The sequence below is a fragment of the Anser anser genome (genome assembly GCF_964211835.1).
Source record: "Anser anser genome assembly, chromosome: 1".
Lineage (NCBI taxonomy): Eukaryota > Metazoa > Chordata > Aves > Anseriformes > Anatidae > Anser > Anser anser.
This window is the reverse complement of record NC_139720.1, coordinates 113,174,230-113,199,963: the sequence shown is the minus strand read 5'-3', so window position 1 is coordinate 113,199,963 and position 25,734 is coordinate 113,174,230. Positions and strand designations below refer to the sequence as shown.

The window sequence follows — 25,734 nt, the reverse complement described above, 5'->3', positions numbered from 1 at the left end:
ATAAACATTGCCGATGACATGCCTGGCCACAGATCAGGGTCTGCATAAAGTAATAACGTGCACAAAGCAATGACACCTGGCCTATTAAGCACTCACCTTTTGGGGGTTCTTTTGTTCGTTGTTTGCTGTTTTTTCTGTCTTACTATGCATTTGGTCAACTCTCATTTTTCCAAGTGCAAACAATCTCTTACTGAGATGAAAGGTGGCATGTGTCACAGGTGTTAAGTGCTGCTAACTTATTTACTGCGGAGTCATCACTTGGCTTATAGCTACGTAGTCCTTTTGTCAAATACTAAATATATAATATGTCTTTGATACCATATCACTCTTCTTCAGTACTTTTCAAGAAAGTAACAATACACAGTTAAACTTGGAAAAAAACGAGGGTTTATTCTCGCATAATTTCACTTGCACAACTACAGTCTCATCTGTGTCAAACAAATTGCACAGACTAAAATCCGATCTGCAGTTTCAACCTCGGTGAATGCAGTCTGGGACGCGGCATAATTCCTCAAACAGGTGAATGCAGCTGAAAGACTTGTTTAGTTTGATATCGCCTATAAATAGAATCATTTAACCAAGTATGGCAGAGGAAACAACACATTCAGAGCAACCAAAGTACAATTGAAATTGTCCGATGAGAAACAGTGGTATATGATTTGTAGTTATTCATTATACCTGTTACAAATGCTTTAAACAAACAAAAAACAATTTCACAGCATGGATGTATAACTGTAGAATAGTTGGCTATGATGTAAATGAACAAAAACAAGTGCATTATATTTTCTCTGAAAAAAGGAAAAGTAACTTTTTCCTCCTATCTGGCCAGATCTTAAGACATACATGTAACAGTTATTTTATTACGCCTTTGCAATTTTTAGGGTCTTATGAACACAACATACAGTACAACACTTCCTTTTTTAAGAAGAAAAAGAAACTAACTGATACCATTTGTTTGGCAACAAAAAGTGCGCTAAAAAGTAACACCACCATCAGGGAGGGTATTCCCTGATTCTAAGTATTAACATCGAAAAAATACTACGGTTTTCAACAATTTACCAACACTAAGTAAAAAGTACCCATGACAAAGCCTGCAAAGGTTGGTAGAATCTAAACTCCGTTCCGGCAAATTGAGGACTGAAATAGGGTGTTCTGCAAAAGCTGTTAACAGTGAATTAGCCTGCTGAAAAGCGTTAACCCTTTACAAATTACAACCTGGACAGGAGGAAGAGCTTCAACCCAACGCAGACACTTGGTTACTGCCAAAAGCACTGCCCTGCCTCCTGCATTTCCATTCCTTCCTCGCAGGCTGAAGCGAAGGTGCTGGGTAACTTTGTCATGAGATATTTTGTGATCAGCCACAGCAGGAGAACATTGGCGAGGCTGCTGCTGATCATTCAGCCAAAGCCCATCAGGAAAACCATCCCCATGGGGGAGGCTTTGCATTTTACCCCTGATGAGGCAAGGCAAGAGGAAGAGAGAGCCGAGAGAGCGAGTTGGCCAGGCGCCCAGACCAGCACAGGAGGGCTCGGTGGTCCTGCACCCGACCTTCTCCCTTCCTCCCGGCGACTGTGGGTCTCACCTCGAGTCCCTGCCCTGTGGAGCAGCCACTGTACCTGGGAGGGATTTCACTGCCAGGCCATCACCTGCTGGACAAACCGCCCCACACTTTTTGAGGGGAAAAGAGCCTGCTGCTTACCAAGCTCTTATGTTTTCATTCTGCCTCTATTCCTTCCTTTTTTTTTTTTTTCTTTCCTCTCTTCTCCTGCAGCCCAGCCTTCTCCTGTCATCTGTGCTCACAGTGCAAGCCAGGAGCTGCTGCCTGAGAGCCTGACAGAAGGGCTCAGAGGAAGCAACAACTCCCTTTACTTGCACAACAGGCTGAGATCCCAGAAACGAATGCTAAATCCAGGGTTAGCAACACTTTGCAGCGCTACAAGAAGCGCGAGGAATTCACCTACAGTTGCAGCAGAACCTTTTTCTGACAACTATATCAAGCAACTAGGCTAGTTTAACATGTTCTTTATTCATTTAAATTAGGTCCTAAATATATCCACATATGTACAGAAAAAATAATTTCCCAAGGATGGCCATTATTTTAAAATATTTAAAGGAACAAACAAAACTGTGTGCCTATAAACCTTTTTGTTAGATTTACTCAGTATTTGACAACGACAAAGTAGCTGTGTTTTTATATTATATATACAAATAATCACACATATATATATAAGCATGTATTTAACTATAGATACATTGATATGCATGTAGGACAGGAGTGTTTGGGCTGAACAAACACCAGGATCCACGTGGAATGTACATACAGAGCAAACCCCTCAAAGCTAAGGTGAGCTCACCTGATTCCCAGCTTTTCTGTTTCAAGGGTTTTGACTGCTCCATTTGAACAAACTGAAATATCACAGTGGCAAACAGAGCAGCATGAAAGTAGACACCACTGTTGCAGTAAAAGTCTGGATTTGTCACATCTTAGTTTTGAAAATGTATTTAATAATATTACAAAAACTGCATTATCCACAATGTCCCCCCACCCAACCCAACTCACATGTAACAAAAAGTGATTTTCTTTTTTTTTTGAAGGGTAAAAAAAATTCTAAAATGAACATTTAAAAAGTTCCCTCATAAAAACTCATGTTGAGAAAATATATAATAATTAAGTGCATCTAGAAAAAAGTTCTGTAATTTATCAGTCATTTGGCTTAGTGTCAGCTCAGACGTGCTATGTCTGCCAAGGTGCCCAAGTCGGACCACCAATTGCATGCAGCCTCTCAGGGCTTCACAGACTGCCTTCCTACCAGCATTAATCTTGGTGAGATGCTTGGTATTTCTGAGCCAAGATCAGCTTCATTTTATTATTATTATTATTATTATTATTATTTTTATTATTTTTACAGTGCTTCCAAATGTGTTGTGATCTGCAGGTATGTAAATTATGATTTGCCCAGTAAATACAATTCTGGAGAGTTTAGTGGCTATCACCCAGTGACCATTCACTTTCAGGAAGATAAGAAAGAAAACAGATCCATCTGCAAAGAATATAAACTACTGCTGATTTTTATCTTAACCTTGACATTTTGTTTGACGCTCTGGTTACCTATTGCAACCTTCCAGTCCTTATAGCATTTGAGTCAACTTCGTAACATAGGCTCTACATTATGGAAGCCTTTCAAACTCCTTCCTGCATCTCCAGCAAAGCCCACAGGCATCCAGCTAGCTCTCTACGCCTTTGTACTAGCTGGGACATGAATTAAAGGTAAGCATCAGCTTAAGCGCTTCATTGAGTCAGGGCTGCAGAGCTGCACGAGATGACTGAGCAGCTGCCATCTGAGCTGTGAGGCAGAAGCCTAGAAAGGAGCCCCCAAAATAGCCCAGTTTAACACAGCTGAGCTTCGGTGGAGTTCAAGGGGAAGGGAAGGGCAGTGCTTTCCAAAGGACATAATTAATTACAGGACAGAAGCACTACTGTGCACATGACACACGCAGAACAAAAACCTAGTGGGACTGCAAAGGAGCAAGGCAAGGAGCTGACACGAGACGTATTTTCCGTCACCCACTGTGTTTGTGCAACAAGGCCGTAGTTTGGCTTGGAGGGAGCCAACGGGCTCAGCAGGTGGGAAAAATCATGGCCGGGAGGAGACCTGGGTGATCTCGAACGTGAGCCTCAACCCTAATGGCAAGGGATTGGAGCCTATGGGATCGCAGGTTGGGAAGTTGGTACTCACAGCCTGGCCCTGCTGGGAAAGACGGCGTTGGTGTGCTCAGACAGCAGGCTGGACTGCGAGGGAGGAGAGCTGAACCTGCCCTGGACATAAGGACTGCCAGCTGCATCCTACTGAGCACAAAGGAAGATGAGCTCAGGTGGTTTCCCAAGGCATCGCCGAAGAACTGATTCCTGTCCCCGGGGAGGAAACCGGTCTACAAGGTCAGGCTGATCCTCATGGCAATCAGAAGGAGCCTTCCCAACGTCTGCAGTGATGGAGAGGGCCTAAATGGGGAGGGGTACAGGGGACGAGACAGATGCTGGTGTCTGATGACACTGCTGATGAACACCTCATACAGCTGGGGGCTGGGGAAACAAGTCCTTTGAGACATGGAAAACTGGCACAGTGATGCTGGTGCAGCCTATTCCCTGCATGGAAAGGGCATGGATCTCCTGGAGGTTCAGGAGAGCTGTCTGGTTCACACCACAAAAGCAAAGAGCATGACAGCAATACTTATAAGCACATGAAACCCTTGTGAATGCATCTTGAAACAACACAGTGCCCGAGAACCTCAGAGGTGTACCTCAGAAGGCAGTTCCTGGAAAGGTGAGTAGAAGGGCTGCAAAAAACATTGAATAGCTCCACTTCTGTATGTGTATATATATAAAAAAATGCAAGCAAATTCCTGCATAAATGCGGATCTGCACTAAATCCAATGTGTCTCTCCCAGGATGAGGATAATTGCATGGTTTGTTATTAATTGCTGATACCACTAGTATGATTATTATTATTACTACTACTAATACTATTATAGATGCTTGGGGTCCTTGATAATTGGATTTCCACTGTGATGGTGTGGATATGATTTTAAATTAACAACAACAACAAAAAATCATTTTTCTTCAGTACTCCATCCTGTCGGCAACCACAATACCATCAATATTCTGCATGTTCCCAGCTACCTCCACCTTTCCAAACTCATTTCAATCTTTTCTAAAAAAGTTGTCTTTCAGCTTCTGTTCCATTAACTCAGTTCTACTGCAAGACTTAAAGCCAAGGTAGCACTAGGGAAAAATACCATTCCCCTTGCTAAATTTACTGTACGTGAAGGAAGAATGCAATTCCCAGAATGACAGCTTGGAAACCAAACTACCAGAGCAACTTCTTCTGTTGCATGTTTTCTCACATTTGCAGATTTTGCCATTTCTTCTCTCAGTATTTTTTTTTTCTCCCAGTTTATCAAAAGCAAAATATCACTGTTTCAATGAAGGCAGTGAACGCATTAGAAAGTCACAGTATTATTTTTAGAAAGGCTTGAATGCCAGCCAAGGAGTTTGCTGCTGAAGAACTACTTCTAAGCAAATGTTCTTCTCCAATACAGTAGAGCCTGCTAAGCAATGATAGAGATGAAACCCTGTCTTGATAGCCTGTCCCGGCAGCCCATGTACCAGTTCAATCTCTCCAGTGCCTCAGTTCAAGGGCTGGTAATGGGCAGGCCTTGTACACAGCCTCTGTGCAAGGATGAATTTTGCCATAGGAGAGTAAAAGCAAATGAATCCAGACAGTCCAAGGGCTCCACAACACACAGTACAAGGCTCTGCAAGTTTAGTGGAGATGCTTATCTGAAGAAATCCTTCAGATTGGTCTTTCACTCCTAAATGCGACCAAGTATTACTTGGGCTTAGATTTTTTCTTGGGTTTTTGTTTTGTTTTGTTTTGTTTTGCATAACATTAGGAAAAGATTGCACACATCTCAACGAGGCTGCAAAGGGACCCGTGCTCTAAGGTGTGCTATTTTACCAATACATTCAGAGATCAGCAACCAGAGTCTGAAAAACAGGGTCTGCATAAATACAGGCGGTCAATAATGGTAGCACAGGCCATCAGGGTTTGACAGCGAGGACATGACACCCTTAATAGGATGGATGGCTCAACCTCTACACGTCATGGTGATTCCAGCCACCTTTCTAAATACACTAAAAGATATCTAACTTCCTAAGATCCTGTTGTGTGTGGCTGCGTCTCTCCTGTTGTGTGTGGCTGTTCAGGCTGTGCCTGAACAGGGAAAAATAGGCAGGAGTTGATGAATTTCTAAGAACCTTTGGCTAACCCTGATGCAGATCCACTTGGGAAGCCAACCATGCCGATATGCTATGGAGTATTGAGGGCGAGCAAGAGAGAAAATAGCAACATCCTGATGCACAATAGGCTGGCTCTGAGGGTATATACATTCTGTCCTCAACGCACAGGGATTAGGACAAGCTTCATCTTCAGAATTAGACCGATCACAAGGGATTTGTGAGATATCAGTGAGCTGAAGCCCAGCCTTTCATCATCATCATCATGTTTGCATAACTTCCATTGGCATTAACAGGAATTAAACATTCCTGTGCACTGAGGGTAAGATGGAAATCACGAGTGATGGTGGTCAGGAAGGTGCTCGGTTGTGTTACAACTACACAAAAAGGTGCAATCCCACATGCTCACGATAAGGGGTCACAGTCTGGGAGGTACCCCTGCAGCTACCTGTCCACTACTTCAAACACCAGCTGAATCTCAGAGGAATATGCAGCTCCTTGAGGCTCCTTTTAAAAACCTGTCCTGGATTTCTGCATTGCATCCATGGTATTTTTTCCCTATTTGTCTATTTATTTGTTGCTGTAATTCATGCTGGTGAAATGGTACCATAAAAAAGTGATTCTACTTTCTAAACACTGAAATGAATGTTCACCATATTTACAGCTACTGAGTAAAATTAGGACAGCAATAAAATGTTAGACAATGACATTTAATGTTACTCCATTAATAGATTTTATCACTTTTTTTTTTTATCCTACCACAACAATGTGTATTTTCATATACATTATATTTAATAAAATGTATAGATATGGAATTAGGAAAACATGGGTTTAGTTCTATTTACATATTTTACTTGAAACAATTTTCTTAACAACATTGAAAAATAGAAACTTAAAGTTCTTTTAATTGTGTTTTCTGCCAGTTAGTGGTAAACAAATGCATGCCTAGGAAGTTACACTCCCTCTAAAATGTGGTCAGTTGAAAGTTTCTAACTAAAGTGTGTATCTCTGTTTTTGTTTCAAAAAATACATAAGTATGTCTGTCATTTCTGATACAAAATTCTACACTATCTTCAATAAATAAATAATAAAGCGATTCTGAAAAGTATGAAATGTAAACTTTGTTGTCCCTCCAACATACTTTTTTTTTTTTCCCATTGCTTGAAACATTACAGTGGTATTGTAGGAAATTATAATACACAGACACTTTCCAGCACAGTTTACACTTATTACCATACTGCATCTACCTATTTGTTATGAAGATATCCTAATTTCCTAATGGAAATCAATAAGACTTGTAGTGCTAGAAAACACCACCTATACAGGAAAGGTGGAAACCAGTACTGAAAGGACATGCAAGGAACATCAAAACCTAACAACAGGCTCCACAAGAACATTCACATGCTAATGAAATAGGCTGACACCTCCCATTCAGAAATAAAGTCATTACAAAAATACCAGTGTATGCATGATAGGTAATGAACAAAATGAATCCAGGCAGAACAAAGATGAATTTTACTCTTATAAGGGGTCTATCGTATCTCAGGTCCAGGCTTAGTAAAGCACTTATGTGTGTACTTAAGGGAAACACAACATAAGTGCATGCTTAAAGCTGGGTGCTTTGCCAAACAGAGGAATTTTGCTGAATGTTGGCCTATACGTGTGTATTTGTTGAGTAAAACGCATATAGAAACTTTTGATTCCCCAAGATGACAAGACTTTTACTTTGGGGTTACCCACTCTGTACAATCACAAATACCCTGCTTCTGTTCACATCTAGTATCGCTGCCACCAAACTTGTGATCAACCTGTCTTGCAACAAACCCTGTTGTGAGCTACAGTATGCTATCACTCTGAATTCAGTAACATGATGTCAAATGCAGTTAGGCACAGTAAAATTTAATAACTGGTCACCACTGATCGCTTGGCAAACTAGACTCTGCGGGGTAGAAATTAGCTTCCTGAGCCACAGCCATGATTTTTTTTCTTCCCCACTGCAGGTGACGTATCATCCATCTGCATTCACACAATTAAGCAGCCGTAGTAAAGCAGTATTGAAGTGGTATAGCACAACATTCATCAGGGCTCTATATTCGATCCTTCACTTACTGTTCAAACATTTCTTCTGAAGGTACTGAGTGGGTGTACTCTTCTGGAGTGCAACTCATCTCTGTGCAGAAGGCCTGTACATATATTTATTTTTGGGGCAATGTGAGTCATGAAGTGGTATCTTAATAGAATCTTCTCTGTTTATAGATATAGACTATTTATTTTCTAAGTCTTTTCAGCATCACCATGAAGATCTTCAAAGATCTTCTTACTGCATAACTGCTTGTTCCATTCACAAAACATTTACACACCACCTTGCTGAGCAATAGGCACAGAATTCCTTAAGGGGGAAAACCCTGCAGAAAGCCTCCAAACATACCAACATCGCCTTCTTCTTGTAAATTAAAGAACAGAGTAGCTGGAGCAAGCACAGCAACCTATGTGGTTTTCCAGCCTTTCAGACTGGAGCACGACAAACAACTAGGTTATTTCATAAACCCAGGAAACTAACATCAGGTTCCACATAGAGAAATTGAGGGAAATTTCCTCACTAAACTGGGACTCATTTTTCAGTGAGAATTATCAAGGCACAAAGATGCTCCCGTTTGCTTTGATAACCCTCTTGTGTGTGAAGGGCAAGCAGTAGTTTCATACCAAACCAATAAGGATTTAGTGACAGCTTCTGCAGACACCTATTGCAGTGAACTCAGACTGAAAAAAAAACATTGGTCCCTTTCCTTCTAAGGCTCATCAAACAATTGCAGGTCTAGTCGGACGACTATCTCTCCTGTTGGGACTTCATGCAGAAGGAGACACTTTGTAACTGGTCCTTTTGAACCCTGATCCTTCTTAATGTCTGCCACACGGATCTCTGTTCTGCCCAAAAAGTCTGAAATGCAAAAAGACAGCATGCTTAGAAATAGAACAACCATTTTATGTTGCAATAAAAATGCTAATTTGCAGAAGGAATTAAGCTTCCATCTACACATAACAAAAGAAGAAAACAAGTCTTCAGTCCAATTACATTTCTGCAGTTGAAATAGGCCAAATGCCTCCTATCTGCACAGAAGAGAATTTTATCTGGACTGTGTTAGACAGCAGAAGCATTTAAAAATAAATGGTGCCACAACCAGAAAAATCCACCATGTACTTCACAGCTGCCTTGCTTAAGGAGCTTATTTATTTTATGACACGTTAGAGAAAAGGCCAAAGGTCACTGCACAATTCGAACTGAGCGTGAAGCCTTCAGAAGATGATAGAGCCAAGGAATGCATTGCACTAGTGACAAGGTCACTGGGGCAATCTGCACTGGTCACATGAACGACAGTCCTATCCAAATACTTCCTCAGAGATTATGACTCCAAAATACACTCCTCAACGCTCAATATGTCTACTGCAGATTACAAAATAAGAATGGGTCAGGTTCAATCTTGGGTTCATTTCTGTCACTTTCACTGCTTGTTACAGGAACCTGAAGACATTTCTTTTCTTCCTCCATGAATTTATCCATTAGCAAAGAGCAACCAGAGCTTTACCTAAAGACTTAGCAGAAATGCAAACCACTCTTCAGTTGCTGTCAAGTTGCACAAGAAAGGAAACCCCCCAGAATAGAGCTCCCAGTACTAGCATGACTAGACTGGGGAGTGAGGGTGAGTCAGGTCCCAAACATGCAAAAGGGCTCAATATTTACCTCAGCAGGCACACCCGTCTTCAAAATGGGAGACTTGAAAATACCCTTGGAAGGGTGGCTGCCCCCTACTTACCATCCGGGGAGAACTGGTCCCTCTCAAACACCGTGATGCAGAGTACGTCCTGCTCTAGGTCTTTGATAAAGAACTGGCAGTTGGAGTTCCACTTCGGATTGAGGGTGTCCTGTATCGTCTTGGTAATGTGGCACTGAGAGCCCATCGTCACCTCACAGTATGGGTTACTCTTTCCTAGGAAGAAGGAAACAAACCTAAAAGTGTAAACACATTTTCAAGAGCGTGTCTGAAAATCCTCTTGCTCCTACAGCCATCGGGCTGGGCAAAGATGGTGGCCTCACTGCCATTTCAGTAAACAGGGGCACAGTTCTGCAAGGTGTTGAGCACCTTCCACTTTTCATTTCAGGACTTTGTGGCTTATTATCTCTTTGATATGATTCACATGGTAGAAGCTAAGTTTGCCTGTATCAAATATTCAAGTGCAGGACAACTGCATTGCCACTACGGAACTGCACAGAATCACCTCTATGTATTTTAAGTTCATTAAAACTGCTTTATTAAACAAAACCATGTTTTGGACAGAGCCTCCTTCTAAGTTAGTCTGACAAACAGGAATGTCTTCTTCACAGAGTATCTTATGCAATGCAAGGCACTTACCATGGGACCTGCAAGGTTTTAGTTCAATGCCTTCAACAATATTCACCATCAGCCTCCCAATGCCAGTTGCTCTTTGCGAGCGAACTGTGGTGAAACAGAAGAGAGACAAAACTCATTAATGTACTTTCCTGCCCACAGATTTCCCCACAAAGGATGAGAACCCCTGCACCGCATGCTGTACCTAAGTAGGCCTTTTCCCTCTTCTTCTTTTCGGTCTCTATGTAAAGTTCCGAAGCGGCTTTAATTTTCTGAACCCAGGCAGTCCTTCAGAATGAAAGGAGAAAAAGAAAAGTTGCAAAATACCATTTCCATTTTTCCTCCCTGCTGCACTGCAGACAAAAGTAAAGCTGGCCCTCTTTCCCAGCCGCTTGCAGTCTCAAGCCCTGACCCCACCACAGGCTGAAGCTGTCTGCCTGGCAGAGATCTTACTGAAATTCATAGCACCTGCAGAAATTTAATCATCCCAGCCTAGCAGATCCCATCACACAATGCAAGCTCAAGAGAACTACGAACAGGAGAGGACATGGTGAGAAACCAGAAGATAGAGATAGCAAGTTTGCTTTTCCCAAGCCTTTTGTTGCTCAGAGGAAACAGCCCCAACAGGAAGGCACGGTGAATGCTTGAGAGAGACGTGTGCCCCGGGAGGCACAGCCCAGTAACTCCTGGGCTTTACTAACCTGCGGGGATTACGCTGCCTGAAGTACTGGCTGGGCTCAAAGAGGTTTTCGGAAGGGATGTCACTAAGAAGAAGGGGAAGCTTTGTAATTGAAGTTAGGGAAATAATTTTCTAATTAAGAGTCTGCGTGGAAAGATGGACAGAGAAAAAGCACGGAAGAAGGGGTCCTATGGGACCTCAAGTGTTTAAAAGGATATCCTGTACAAGGGAGCCTGAGACCTGAGTCAAGGCAAAGTGAGAGAACAGAGCAGGTGTGAATCGATTTCTGATCCCAAAATGAATTATTGCTGGTCTACAGTGCACTGCACCTACTTACAGTGGCCTGGATTTGGGTCTAAACATGCACCTCTATTCTCCACAGGCAACTGTTTAAGAAAACAAAACACTTAAGGACAATTTGTCTTCCAGCTCACCCCTAAATGGTAAACGGCAGCTTCAGAAGTGTACCAAGCTTTTGATCACACAAGTCTTTTAAGATTAAATGGGCACATAAATCACTCATTCATGTTAATGTTTTATTTCTGTTGCTCTTAATTAAAAACAAGTGGATGATAAAAATCTGGAGGTATCTCATCTAAAATGCTGCATTTCTGCTGAAATGAAGCTGAAAAAGCAGCTCTAGGATAAAAGACAGTCAGAGGTTGTATCCCATATAAATAAAAGCATTTAACGAGAGTGCCTAAATTCTGATAGCAATTTCTGCGGTTCTCTCTATAGTGAGTGGAGTGAACCAGGCACCTCCAGGGGGCGTTCAGTATTTGAAGATTTGTCTACTTCCCCTGATGGGTCAGGGTAGACATCTCGCTTGAGTCCCTCAGGCTAGGTAGGACGAATGTGAATCAGAGTTTACATGTTTCTGACTACAGCAGTGAGTGCTCTGATCCACAGTGTGTGGTTATTGCTATAGTCCGATTTGCACAACAGATCCTAAGTTGAAAAGGCTGTGTCAATTTTCATCAGCAAGGATCTAACCCTGATGCTTGTTCATTCTCTGGCATAGAGGGACAGACAGCTTCCCAAAGGACAAATGGGATCCATAAAAATACAATTTTTTACAAGAATAAATATGTTTGTGTAAATGATAATGAATAATGCTGGCAGGCAGGCAGGGAACAACAATGTTTTATAATTTTTCATGCATTAGAATTTTTACAGGCAACACATTTGCAAGGTGGCATAATACTGTCAATACTATGTAAGATTTTTTGCTGGATTTTCAGCCTCCATTTTTTTCTTTCGTTTACCTTATATTGAAAAGGTTTGTCTGCAAAAATGTAAGTCAGCATAAGTCTTTTTAAGCTTGCCAGAGACACAAATAATCAGCAGAGGTTTTGAGGTTGTCATTCTTCTGACTTCATTCTGAACTGAACCAGGTTAAAACTGGGTTTTGTTTGGTGGGTTTTTGCTTCAAGTTTTAATTCGGACTTGTTCCTGAATCTCATTCAACATACAGTCATACAGATGCTTGCACTGGCACAAAAAGTCCAGTGGATAGTAACAGAAGATAGGACTGAATCTCTTAGTTTCCTTAGGCTAACATGAGATGTCGTGAAATGTGGCCTATTATATCAGCCCTCCTAGCCATTTCATTGTTGGTCTTACTGGAATTCAGGAAGCATCATTATTTCTCCATCCTTTTCATGAGTATCACCATATTCTCAAGCACAAGGAATTCTCCAGTGTTGTGATATTAGCTGCTTGGAGACTGTTATGCATGTGTACATCAAATACATTTGCATCAGACTTTTCAAATTCAGGACTAATGTGGCCTGTGCAGGTACTTACCTTTCATTAATGCTTTCAGCCCGGAGTGTATAGACTCTATCAATGTGGGAGATATGGAAGATGGGCTCATCTCCAGAAGGGTCTGTGGGTAATTTTACTAGTACCTCATTTAGAAAAATGGGCTGTAAAACATTAGGCAAAGCTAGAGTTCTATCGCACAATATCCGAACAGATGCATTCAATAAAGAGCAATTCACAACAGATTTTTTTTGTGCCTACAATAACCTCTCCCCTTCAGCCTGCCTCCCGTCTTTCTTCAGATATGTCATTTTTTGAATTTTCTTTTTATTAAACATATTGGTGCCTCCACAGTCTGGGAACATTTCTCCTGAAGTAAGAAAACAGCCTTACAGAGCATAGAAATCTCTCCTTTCCCATAAGAAGCAGCAAACACTACTCTCTTCATCACTCCCTGTCACACAACCTCTGTTGAAGAGGTTGTTTTCGCCAATCATCACAAGCACCTTCTCTCATCTAGCTAAGCAAACAACCAGCTTGCTCACCATCAGTCCCTGGAATCCCCAGCATATGCCAAAGCCTTCAAACCTCTTCTATACAAAGGCTACTGCCCACACGTCCGGTATACAGTGGCTGCTGCCTCCTGTACCACTGTTAGCATATAACTATCTTAATCACTGCTTAAGAATGGTACTTACAGTTTTGTACATTTTGTATTGCAGGTTAGACTTGGGGCTGAAGACCTTGTCTGTGCCAGAAGAGCCAAGAGGTTTTATGATCTGAGTCAGGAGGAGGAAATCGTTGAACAGAAAGCCATACAGTTCCTTGTTACTCTTGGCTTTATAGAGTTTCCCACTGTGCAGAAACTTGCGTGGTCCCAAGCAGTTTGTAACAGAATTAAATACGAGTTGCTGCGAAAAGTAGAAGAAGAAGAACAACGCACTGTATAAAGTAAAACAATCGAGGTTCCCCTGAAAGAGATCAAATATAGTTTTGAGTCCTGATGTTAGTTTTAAGTGGTGTCACAGGGATGATGAGCGATGTCTCTGCCTTGTGCATGATAAGCAGCGCATGTCATAGAAACACTATATGAAAATTAAGGCATCCCATCAGTTGCACAGGGCATGTCCTGAGCAGTCAGAGAAAAGCCAAAAGCATTTGTGCCTCCTTTTGAGTTTCTCTGCCACACACATGCATTTCTGTGACTGGAACTGAGCTGATGACGCAGCCATCTCCCTTCAGGCAGTAGTTATAACAAGCTGAACACAACTTTGACCCTGAAATAGTTAGATTTTGTAAGAAGAAATGTAGTGCTCTCCAGTTCATAAACCAAGCAGCACTTATTATTTTTTCATCTTTTGAACTGAAAGCTCAATGTATATTTTGAAAATCAAGCTGTGATCTGTCTGCCTCTAGTATCTTCACCAATAACAGGGAGGCCATCAAAGTATCCTCTGTCCACCACAAATATTTTCATTATAGTTTCAGTAGAGAAGCTTAGCATGTTACCTCAAAAACTAATGTGCATTAGTAGACAGTGATTCTCTAGGTAAAGTCTTGAGAGAGACTTGATCAGTATTCTTGAGCTTTCAAAATGTATACAACGTTTTATCACAGAAAATAGTTTCTGTGATGAGTTTTAAAGAACTCCAGGATGGTCAGGTATGGCTTCAGGATGAGATACAGCAGTACAACTGTCACTGTATTGTAAAGAGCTTTGAAACTGAAAGGTGGTTGAAAATTGCAGCATTTAATCTGGCACTAGTCCAGAGGCAGGAAACAAAAGCAGCATTTATCACATAGAAGACAATAACAAGAGCAACAAAAAGGATTACATGCGCGAGTGAAAGGGAACCAAAGAAGGATGAAAACAAATGAGTAAAGATTATACGATTTGATTACATCATTTGTCCCTTGATGCAGTGCCATATGTGAGCCATGGGTTCTTCCCAAACAGTGAAGTGTGCCCACATTTGCATTACTCTAGATAGCATGTTGTTTACCTCAGACAGGCCTTCACACTGAACATGAGCCTGGATCCACTCCAGCCTATCTGAATTTTCTTTCTCCCGCACTCCTTCATTTACTTGAGAACACAATTCTTCTGCTTTCTCAAGAGCATGCTTCAAGTGACTGTGGTCAGGGTGGTTTTCAGGGGTGTTTTCTATTATCTACAGGTAAATAAAATATGTTAGCCCTTTTTATTATCTGCAGTTAAAATGTGTTCATCTTGACAGCCCTGAACTCTTGCTTCATTTCTTCATTTTCACCAGAGCTAGCCAGCATGTTCCACATTTCTCTTCCTGCTTGACAAACACAAAAAATAAGAGACAAACTCACAGTTGGTATGTGAACAGCTGAAATTAGTGCCTGTCTGCACAGCCTTTCCATCAGCACACTGCTCACTCTTCTGACATAAGGATGCAAATTCCAGCCACAGAAACATGTCCACGGCTGATTAAGGAGTCTCTTAAATGCCAACATCCAATTTGTAACTGGATTATTTCCTACGAAGTTTTGGGGTCAATTTCAATCGTATTAAGGACGACAAGTGTTAGGCAACAAATGAAAGTTAGGAAAGGGTTATAAATTATCCGGTAATGTAAGCTGTGCAGTAAGGTAACTTGCAACAATTTGGTATTCAGGCTTGCACAATGAATGCCATTTATGAGACTATGGGGAGGAAATGACACTGGAAAAAGGCAACGATGAGCATAAGATAGACCTACTACTCCCATTTTCTGATTTTTTTTTGTTGCCTTTTGGTTCTTTATGTACAAGTTTCACCTCTGTTTCTAGCAGAAATCCAGAGTCATTTTTTTCAAGCCAAATGAGTTACTGCATTTGCTCTTAGTGTGATCAAATATAGAAGGGCACCCCACTTTCCCTAGTATATCAGGTATCTAAGAGCGACAAAGCTCAACACAAACAGGGAAACTATCCTGTAATTAAGCTGTAAGCAAAGCAGCATCAAAAACATCATCTTTGCAAAAGAACGTACATTTTTAATTATTAGTGGGTATCTTGTTACCCGTTGCATAGGCTTTAGTAGAAAACTTGATAGTGGCATTCCTTTACAGCGAGGATCCATTGCTAACCTCTGAAACATTAGAGAGGTAAAATGGTGTTAGTCAGTTTGCTTAAAACCTGGCAAAATAAGCTCCTCTAAGAAAGGAAAAGGTAAGGCAACAAATGAACATAATGCTTCAACTAAATCTGTTAGATCACAAACAATGCAGTAGAATTTGTTGTATTTTACAAAGTATTCTTCACCTATCTTGCCTGTACAAGAGAAGGGCCTCTTCTTATTATTATTTGTCCAAGTCCCAGCTCGTAACTGCAAAAACATTTCTAGACAAGGTATTTTATGGCTCTACAGTTTTTTGAAAAAAAGGTATTCCTTTAATGAAAAAATGCATTCCTTCAATGAGTGCTTAAGCCTGAAGACTCTTCATTCTAGCCCAAAAGAGGGAGACTATACACAGCAAATTAGCAAAGTGATGAGCTAAACTTATGGTGTGTAAAATTTATGGTGTTTGCTTCTTCTCTTACTTTAACGAACTCCTTGAACTCAGGGACTTCATCTGTTTTCTGTTGGATGAGTGCTGCCCCATTGAGCTGGCAGCTACAGAACCGAATGTACGGCTGCATGTGTGGCAGCTGGGCTGTCAGTATGTCACCAATCATTTTCACTGGCATCTTCTCCCCAGACATCTTCTTACGCACTCGCAAAGCCCTAAACATGAAAAGGTCATGGGTGTTTTATAAGTAGGTAGACCACTAAACAACAATTCTTGATTTATAAAATAAATTATTTGCTTCTTACTCATTACTGAAATGAGAAGACCTCTGAATAACAAATAGATCAGCCACAAGACTTACTGCATATTGTAAGAACATAACAATCAATTTTGCACCCTCGGCCAACATCATTTCCCTCCTGAGGTCACCAAACTATAATTTGGTATTAACTTATCACAAAGCCAGATTAGATACAATATAAAAGGGAATGTAATTTCCCTTTCTATTCATTTAGAGAGGACAGATATGCTCTTGAATGATGGATAAAAACAGTACCACTTCCTTAAGCCCAAAGCTACCCAGTTTTTAGCCTGGTTTCCTAAGGAAAGGAGGTTTATTGTTATCAAGCTGACTGTCTTTGTCCTACCACTGTCATAACTTATCATCTTGGGGGCCATTTTCAAACACATTCTACAAAAGAGAAGATATCTCAAAATTTCTAAGTTTCTATAAGTTCAATAAAAAATAGCAGCTCAGTAGGGAAAAAAAAGGAAGTTTATTAATCCTCCTGCTTATGAAGATGTTCATCTCAATCCTCACTCATTTTGCCTGGCAATGGCCAGATGAGCAATCAGATGAGCATGCCTCCAAACCAGCCACAGAATTTACTGTGCCTTGCTGAAGCAGTAGGGATGGGTGAGAAAGATGCAGGTAGGAAGACAGGATCCACCAGAGGCCACAGAGAATGAAGGGAGAAATAAGGGTACTTGCACTGTGTGGAGTTTCATGGTAGAGAGTTGGGGCTGCAGTAGTTGGAGACTTTGGAAGGAAGGGTGCAGGGTACACTGGACACAAATCCATAGGAAACCAGGCTTTGTTGGTGACACTTCTCAAAAAACAGCTCATTCAGATGTTATAAGCCTACAATAACTAAAGGAATACATCAGCTAACTCAGAATAAAGGAGGCAGAGACTGTTGTACTTTGCTTTCCATTCACAGATAATAAGACTGGAACTGGGTATTGGGCTGTGACAGAGATAATGGGAAGTAAATGTATGGACTGTGGGTAGCCTTGACAAGCACCGCTCTTCAGGAGAAGTTGACCTTGCCTTCTGGAGTACAGGCTCACCAAGAGCAAAGTAAATGCAAATACTCTTTTGGTGACTATTTTTGTAAGTGGCAAATATTTTCATGCAGCTAAAAGTAGAACTGGGGGGAGAGGACCATGATTTTTTAGTTGCTAAGTACGGAGGGAAAAAAAAACTTACTTCAGTAGTTTTATATTGCACATAATCAGCTCCTTCCAATTAACAAAAATCATAGCAACTTCTTTTTCTGTTAGCAGCTCAGATTCCATTAGTGGTTTCTGGAAGATCTATAGATTCAGAAAATTAAGCAATTTAGAAAGCATATCTTAAGTATAATTAAAGTGACTAAGGCTGATGATGTCTAAGACTTCCTTAGTCTGGAGGCAAGACAACGTTACATCAGAGTAGCACATGATACTCAGTGGAACAGACTTCAAGCATGCACTATGCCCTAAAGATCCATGGTGCTCCCTAACAATATCTTTGTGAGAGGCATATTTAAAAGAGAATGATCTGAATTGGTGTTGGTGGTGTTCATTATGACCCGGATAATCTGTTTTAAGCTTGGGAATTTTAGTTAGAGGTCTCCTGTAAAATATCCCAGAACTACTTTGATAATACAACTGAAAATACATTTGAATTTGGACTCCTTTATGGAAGTTGTGATTTACCTCATAGTGTCTCAGGCTTGCATACCTTGACCTCTTTTTCAAAAAAGAGCTTTCACTCTCTATGAAAAGAATTACCCACATCAAAAGCCTATACAAATTCCCTTTTTTTTTTTTCACATACGAGATGTAATTTGTAACATTTAAAGAGAAGCAGAGTAAATGATAACTGAGTGCTACTGTGAATGTGGAAACTGGCACATAATGTGCTTCAAGCTTTAGGAGCTTACACATGAGAAATAAAACTTCAAAATCTGGAGTGAAAAGTGTTTATTGGAAAGATAATTTAAACATCAGTGTTTTGGTGATGGTAACACAAGGGCTTACCCCTAGTTACACACACTCCCATACACACATATATGTATATATGAAGATTTAATACAGATCATTCCTAGGAATTCCAACAGACCAGTGATGTCAAATGACTTTGCACAATGAAATTATTGATCCATTCAAAAACATGAGTGAATAAAACCTGCTCCTAAAAATGCTGCACCTTCTTACCTCTGTGACCAACTGCAGATCATTTACATAGTTCTCTTCTGTGACAATGAGCTCATGGATGTATCCCTGCCTTTTCCTTTCAGTAGGTGTCAACATATCCAGAAGATGCAAGTCTGCACACCCTGGAAAACACAAAAGAATCCTAGATTTTACTTATGGTCACTTTCAAATTGATCCAGATCTGTAGTAGGTCAAATAATGCTTAATGAACAGTAACTACTGCCTCTTCATTTAATCATAATTCACATGTAATAGCACAATGCTTACAATACTTTATCCCTTAGTGTCTCAAAACATTGTCTTTAACTTTTTTTTTTTTAATCAAGGCCATTTCTAGGTGACAATTAGTTAATAAGGCAAGTGAATGGAGGTCTCATTAGAATGAAAGCATGCAGTCCAGACACAACTAAAACAGACTTCCCTGTGGCATTAACAGGATTTCTAAAAATGTCTCTTCTCTGGTGGCAAACCTTAAAAGTCCCCCTCACCACTACCTGCCCATTTCCAACCTCTCTCCGAAGTTCACTGTCCCTTTAGGTGTGTCATTCAGCTGGAACCACACTGTAAAATAAATCTCCAAATGCATTACTGTTAATAAAAAAGGGGGCAAAGACTTCACCTGGCATTACTGCCAAAGAACATATAGGTTTGTCCTAAAAGGGAATCGAATTAAGGAAGAGAACTATAGTGACCCTTAATGCTCTGATGGGCACTTTGGAATTTCAGCTGTCAGCATATTTATACTCTGAATTCAAGTTTAGCCTTAATCATGCTAGTCAAAATAGGCATCCTCATCAAGATGGTACTGTAGGGTTTATTTACTTCTTCACATTTCAATTAAAAATTGCTTCAAAAAATTTGAAGGATCTGAGCCAAAGCCCATGAAGGTCAGCGGAGATCACCTCACACATTTCACTAATTTATAGACCAAGCCAAAGGGGTTGATTATTGTTCTCCTATACCTTTAAATCCATGAGAAAAGTTCATAATTAAGAACTCATCTTCTACCAGGTTTTTCCTTCTGTTTTTGCAAACCACCTCCTGTGTATTTGCCCTGTGTAGATTTTAGAATTTTTATACTACAATAAATTTCAAATTTCACATTCTATTTTCTATTCTGAAATACAACAGAATGTTTAGTTACATTTTTTCCCTGTAGGACAGTATTTTTTCAACATAGATCAATTCAATTCTTCTGAAACTGGCAAGCAAAATATTTTCTTCCCCTTTCAACACTTGTAACACTATTTTCATTATGTTTCTGAATAAAAAAAAAATGTATTTCAAAAATAAAGTTGCTTTGAAGAACATTTAAAATGCTTTTCTTTGAATATTGACTTGACACAATCAATATTCTTTAGTTTAATTCTTTCCCCCAATCCCTCAACAAAGTATTGGCAAATTCAATATATTCCCCATCAAAACAGTTCTTCCTACTGAAAAGGATCTGACTGAAAACATTCAGTGAGACCTCTGCTTCATGGGGTTTAAAATGGTCAAAGCTTTTTATTTTTAACTGTTCACCAGCATCAATCATTACACCAACACAATGAGATCTAATAGGTGTATTTTTAGTTCAGACATTCTCAAATGCTTTCATAAAGCAAACCACTACTGCTCCTAATCATATCATGCCCTGGACAACTCTTTCAGTTCTTTGCATATAAAGTTAATAAGTAGATGGTATCTCTTGCATTTTTAGTATTTCCTACATTTTTAGCTTCCTGAATGTAATTCAGGAGCTGATTCTGCACTATGCAGCTAGCACGGTCCACAAGTATCACCATTATATTTTTCATGAACTACTTTTGGAACTACTTGCTTTCACTAATCTGTGCTCCAGAAAAGGTTATGAAAAGTTTGATTTAAAAAAAAAAAAAGTAGATACAGACAATCAAGGTAATTTCCTCTATATTAGGATAAACACAGATCAGAATGGAAGCGTAGCATACTGATAATGCTCCTTTGGGATTCTGTATATTGCAGTCCTCTAAAATACACGATTCAAACCTTGCTCAAAATAAAAAGGTTGGTTTTGAGAAATATCAGTTATCAACTTAATGTCAAAATAATCAAAATACCAGGCACTTTTCAAAAGCCAAAAGTTTCAATTCTGTTTAATAAATGACTGCTTCAAAGCGCTTTCTTAGTTATGTAAATCAGAGGTCTAATGAACAGAATCAGTTCTCCCCAAGCAGTGTCAGCTTGATTAAAAGTGAACAAAGTGTTTAATGATTTTTCTCTAGAGACTGGGGAATTTTAGTGTTCAAAGATGCTGATGACCTTGGCTTGAAGTGTTGTTTCCAACCACCAGCCTTTTAGAGGAAGCATTTAACATTTTGAACCACAATATTTAAGTGGCTAGCTTGACAGATAGCCAGCTGGGACTGAAACGGGCTACTTTGAACTTCAACAGATGGCCTGTCTTTGAACACTAAGTATTTGGGAAAATAGCCTACTTCAGTTAGAGCAGAATATGCAGGAGGGACTTTTCTCATAAAGGATTTTCTTTATTAGGTACACAGATACTAAGAACTTTCTCATCTTTGCATCATAAGCACCAAACAAGAGCTGGGTTCCATTTCGAGTTGAAATGTCAAGGCCATAGGGCTCTAGCTAGTTATTCATGGAAGCCAAAGTACTGTGCAGAGTACTTTTATGAACATCCAAATTCCACATGCAGCTGTAATAATATCATTCATGAATTCATTCCATTAAAAGAAACTCCTTGTGAAGTGTTCTTGATATCACACATTCCCCCTGACAAATGGGAATGTTCTGCTATGGGTGAAGTCCAGCACCTTACCTTAGCATAGAACTGGTTGGTTTCTAGCTTAAAGCTCACAGTCCCTAAAGCACACGGCCATTCAGCTACTTAAAATTAAGCACTGCAATTTGCCTTTTTAGTTATCAGAGTTCCCCATTCTTTTGTATTTTCTTTCTGACTCTGTGAAAGTGTTGGATTCCATCTGAAAGGCTGCAGAAGATGAATTTGAATCTTTAACTACAAAAAATCTAGTAAATTCAGAAGAGAACGGAGAACTTATGATAGCTAATTCGGATTGTTCACAGTGCAGTGAATACACAAATTTCTGCCCTTCAGTCGAGTAACATCTATGAATCCAAGCAGTGGCACGCATGCATGCTCACCAGACTGATTATTGTGTCTGGACTTACAGAACCTGTGTATGAGCGCTGTACCTAGAAATCTGTACTTTGATTTCTCATCACCATGGGACCTGCAAAACTGAGGGATTCTAAAAATGTAAACACAATAATTTAAAATATCATTCCAAAAAATAAATGCTTTGTTCCCTTTTTCTTGCAAAGACAGCCTTGACAACATGGGTCTTAGCTAATCGCTAAGACTGAAAGCAATCCACCATATTGTGCCTCTTCAAAAAGACAGTTCTGCTGTGGAACTCACTGATCTATATAGATAGGCACAATTTCTGATTTCTTCTAATTTGGGGAAATTTTCTAAACAATGTAACTGCCAGATTTCAACAGAAACCTCATACTGGCCCAGTCGGTAACGACAAGATCACAGTAGACAGGGGTCGGTTCTATTATAGGGAACCAGAAGCAGTAAAAAATTACATCATGGTTTTCCTCCAAAAGCTTAAGCAAGGAGAAATTGCACACCTGGCACCTCAGTAGCATTCCTTCCCTCAGACAGATTACAGCGTTTGTGCATTCATTCTTCTTATCAACTCACTTCAGATACAACCACCAATTTCCTGCGCACGTCTTGCGGGATGGGCCTGCTGCTGAGACTATTTCAAGCTTTTGCTGAGGACAGCTGGTGATCCAACAGACCTTTCCTTCTCTATCTTCTGTGATGCAAAATTACATTTCACAGCTATTTTCAGTGATTTCAGCGTGTTTAGAATTTCTTAACAGGACTAGCATGCCCACTTACTGGTACAGCAGAGCATTTCCCTCCAGGACGTACAGAAGTAGGATAAAGAAACAAGCCTGGGAAGTCCCACTTGCAAAATATGAAACACAGCTTTGTTTTCACTAAGACCCGTCACCAGCAACAAATGTACCTCCTCCTTCTGTTCACACTGATCAGCTGTTACCAGGGAGAGGGATTGCCACTGCCAACCCACACAGGCCAAAAAACAAACTCAAGGATCTTGTGTAACACTTTCTATTTATTTATTTATTTTTTAATTCTAAAACTTGCCTGAGTGCTAAATGCTAGTTTCGTAGTATTCAAAAACATACATTTTGATTCACTACCATAATCTTCGTTTTGCAACAGCAAAACCTTTCTGCAGCGCTTTGCGTTAGTACCTTATTTTCTATGCAAAAATTTGTTTTAGAATTAAATCAAGGGAAGGTGGGGAAGAAGACAGGTGAGACAGTTGGGAAAGAAACCCTCTAAATCCTTTCAGAAACTAAGAGAATGTGTCCACCACTCCCCTTCCAGAATCCTCTAAGGGAGAATAAAATCCTGTGTGTGAGGGCATGGATACATCTAAAAACATACAGCGGCAGACTTAACTGATTCCTGGACTAGTTTATCACATCAGATAACTTGAAATCTCACCTCTGAATTATGACCCAGGACCTATCTTGAGCCCCTGACCACTTACTTGTACAGTAACAGCAAATCAGTCAAGAGCATAAGGCACAGGTCCAATCTGAAGGAACCGCACAATCCAGTCTTACATTGTCAGCAGCAAAAATAAAGATGTCATGCAGGTACTTCACTTGGGGTCAGAAATGTGGTAACTAGTATTCTAACAGTTCAAACATTTTATTAAATTTTCACTTCCTCATGCCAATATCCAGCCATCACCTTTCCTGGCTTCAGGTCTTCCCCTCTAAAAAAAAAACTTAAATGAAGTAATCAAACCAGATGGATTTTAACGCTCATCTGGATACAGAATTACTCCAACACATGAAACTATTTAGCAGAGAAAACTGCACTTGGCAGAGAAGAATGTGATGGAAAAAAAAAAAACACAAAACCAGGTTTCAGCAAGTAGGGTCAGGGTGCAGAAACCCTTTGTCTGTGGCACTGATGTGAGTCTGGTTCAGACCAGTACTTTGCTCATGCTGGCACCAGTTCACAGCTGTATGCTGGCGGGTATGAGTGGAGCTGGCAGCATCAGGGGGTACAAACCAAACACGCAGGTCAGGAACTGAATGGAGGATAAGCAGAGAGCTTGCTTCTTGCTGCTGGGTACAGCTGCTGCTGAGGGGTCTGACTCAAAAAGGTGGGGGAGACATGAAGAAACAAATGAGAAACTCATGCTGGAAAATGGAGCCAAATCCTTTGATCACAGAGTCTCACAGGGCTACGGGGGATCCAGCACCTTCTAAAAACTCTGAACTCACTTGCTGTAGAAGAGCTACCTCAGGTACAAACATCTTTCCACTTAAACACGCTATCAAATACCTTTTCCATGAAATGTTTAATTCAAATAATTCCACAAGATTAAACTTGTTCTAAAATCTGACTTCCTAATCCGTGTTGTTCCACAGGCTTAACAGAAGTTACAGAAGAAGAGTTATATGTTTGATTCAAATTAGTTTCTGGCTCCACACAGACATTGCAATCTGAATTTTTGTGCTGAGGTGAAGCAAAACTGCTACTTCTTGGGTTTTGTTCTCTTTTTTAACAACGTGGAGGGGAATGAAACAGCCATGAAATTTGCTGTATCAAATGGTGGAAATTTGTTGCCTCTATTAGAATTATGTCTACACATACTATTAACATTACTAGGTTATGCCAGGTAAAGTTAAGATGACTCTCACAATTTCTCCTCATGTAGACAATAACTCAAAATGAATCCTTATTCCAGGCAAAATATTCCTTTGCAAACTAACAACAAGTACAAAAGGCTGTGAGATCTACATCCAGGAAATTAAGTCTTCACGAAAATAATTTACTTTCTTAACTTCATCAAAGACAATCTTCTGAAAATATTCTTTCAGGGCTTAGAATCAAAAGGTCTTAGCGTTCTCTGTTTAGCTTACCATAAACCGATAATATTTGAGATATGTTATAAGGAGTTAAAGAGCCAGAGACAACAATCATGAAGAACTAAACAACTGCCTTAAAAACAGAGAACAAAATCAGAACATGCAGTCACTTTGCTGCCTTGCAGGAAGGTTATGGCAATAGGCTGTTTTAAAACATGTTCAGTGAGCTCATGGGGACTGAAGGAGATACCACTGAAACTCCAAAGAATTGAGATTTAAATAAATCTGATTCTGAATGCAAAGCAGATCATTCTTGATAAACCAGCATCACAGACCGTGAGTTGCCTTGGATAGATTTGAAGTACTGGAATTGATACTAACAAATCCCTTGAAATGCTTCCTGAGCATCTGAACACAGAGGAAATTCTTCTCTAGATAAACGGAAAAACTGTGAAGGAAAAAAACCCACCACCAGTTGCAGTAATCCCTAAATCTAGTCTCATCTACATCCCTCAGCTGACAGCTCCTTTTCCTGATTTGATGCAATGGTACCAGGGACTTCACAAATCAAAATTAATATAAAGAATGCATTCAATTGATTAGGCATTAGTGACACTGCTCTTGCTCTTTTTCTTAATATTGACTTAAGATGACTTAAATCTTCATTAAGATTTCATCAAAATGAAAATCATCTGAATGGTTTCTTATCTTTGACAATGTAGATCTTGTTTCAGCCCTGACTGGGATTAGTGTTTGTTGGCTTTGCAGCCAAAAATTCAAGAACTGAAGAGACAAGAGCGTGGGCACATCTCCATCCCAGGAGGCAAGTGTTTGTTCCAACAAGGTTTGCTTGCTGCAGTCCGGATCTGTGGCTTTTGGGAGGGGATTGTGTGATTTAGGAGGTTAAACATCTTCTCAGATAAACCAGTGAGGAGTAGAGAGTCAAAACTGGATCGAGACACAACCCCAAAAAACTATTCTTTTTGATGGAAATAATCCATTTCCTTTATTAAAGAATAACTTTCATACTCCCTTTCTCATATATATTAACAAAAATCCAAACAGGTAAAAAAGAATAAGTGCAATATAATGTCCTCTGCTATTCACGGGAGATAACTGATCATGAGGAAGATTAAACACTACCATGCTGATCTGTCGTAGGACGCTTAA

The 25,734-nt window shown here is 40.1% G+C and overlaps 1 protein-coding gene across 5 annotated transcripts in view; it reads right to left on the bottom strand.

Moving 5' to 3' along the window:
• Nucleotides 1-6,483: 6,483 nt before the first annotated feature.
• The window catches only part of ITSN1 (intersectin 1), a 126,522-nt gene continuing 107,271 nt past the window's right edge, over nt 6,484-25,734 (bottom strand). For 3 of the 5 annotated variants that reach the window (XM_083817695.1, XM_083817692.1, XM_083817694.1), the window contains 12 exons: nt 18,625-18,746; nt 17,633-17,739; nt 16,175-16,358; nt 15,624-15,722; nt 14,626-14,793; nt 13,321-13,533; nt 12,665-12,786; nt 10,881-10,943; nt 10,385-10,467; nt 10,204-10,287; nt 9,607-9,780; nt 6,484-8,732 (listed from right to left, as the gene is read on the bottom strand). In XM_083817695.1, coding sequence (XP_083673821.1) covers nt 8,584-8,732; nt 9,607-9,780; nt 10,204-10,287; nt 10,385-10,467; nt 10,881-10,943; nt 12,665-12,786; nt 13,321-13,533; nt 14,626-14,793; nt 15,624-15,722; nt 16,175-16,358; nt 17,633-17,739; nt 18,625-18,746 — 1,568 coding nt within the window. In that variant the 3' untranslated portion in view covers nt 6,484-8,583. The remainder of the gene's footprint in view (nt 8,733-9,606; nt 9,781-10,203; nt 10,288-10,384; nt 10,468-10,880; nt 10,944-12,664; nt 12,787-13,320; nt 13,534-14,625; nt 14,794-15,623; nt 15,723-16,174; nt 16,359-17,632; nt 17,740-18,624; nt 18,747-25,734) is intronic. The other 2 variants (XM_083817693.1, XM_083817696.1) reach the window with 1 other exon arrangement.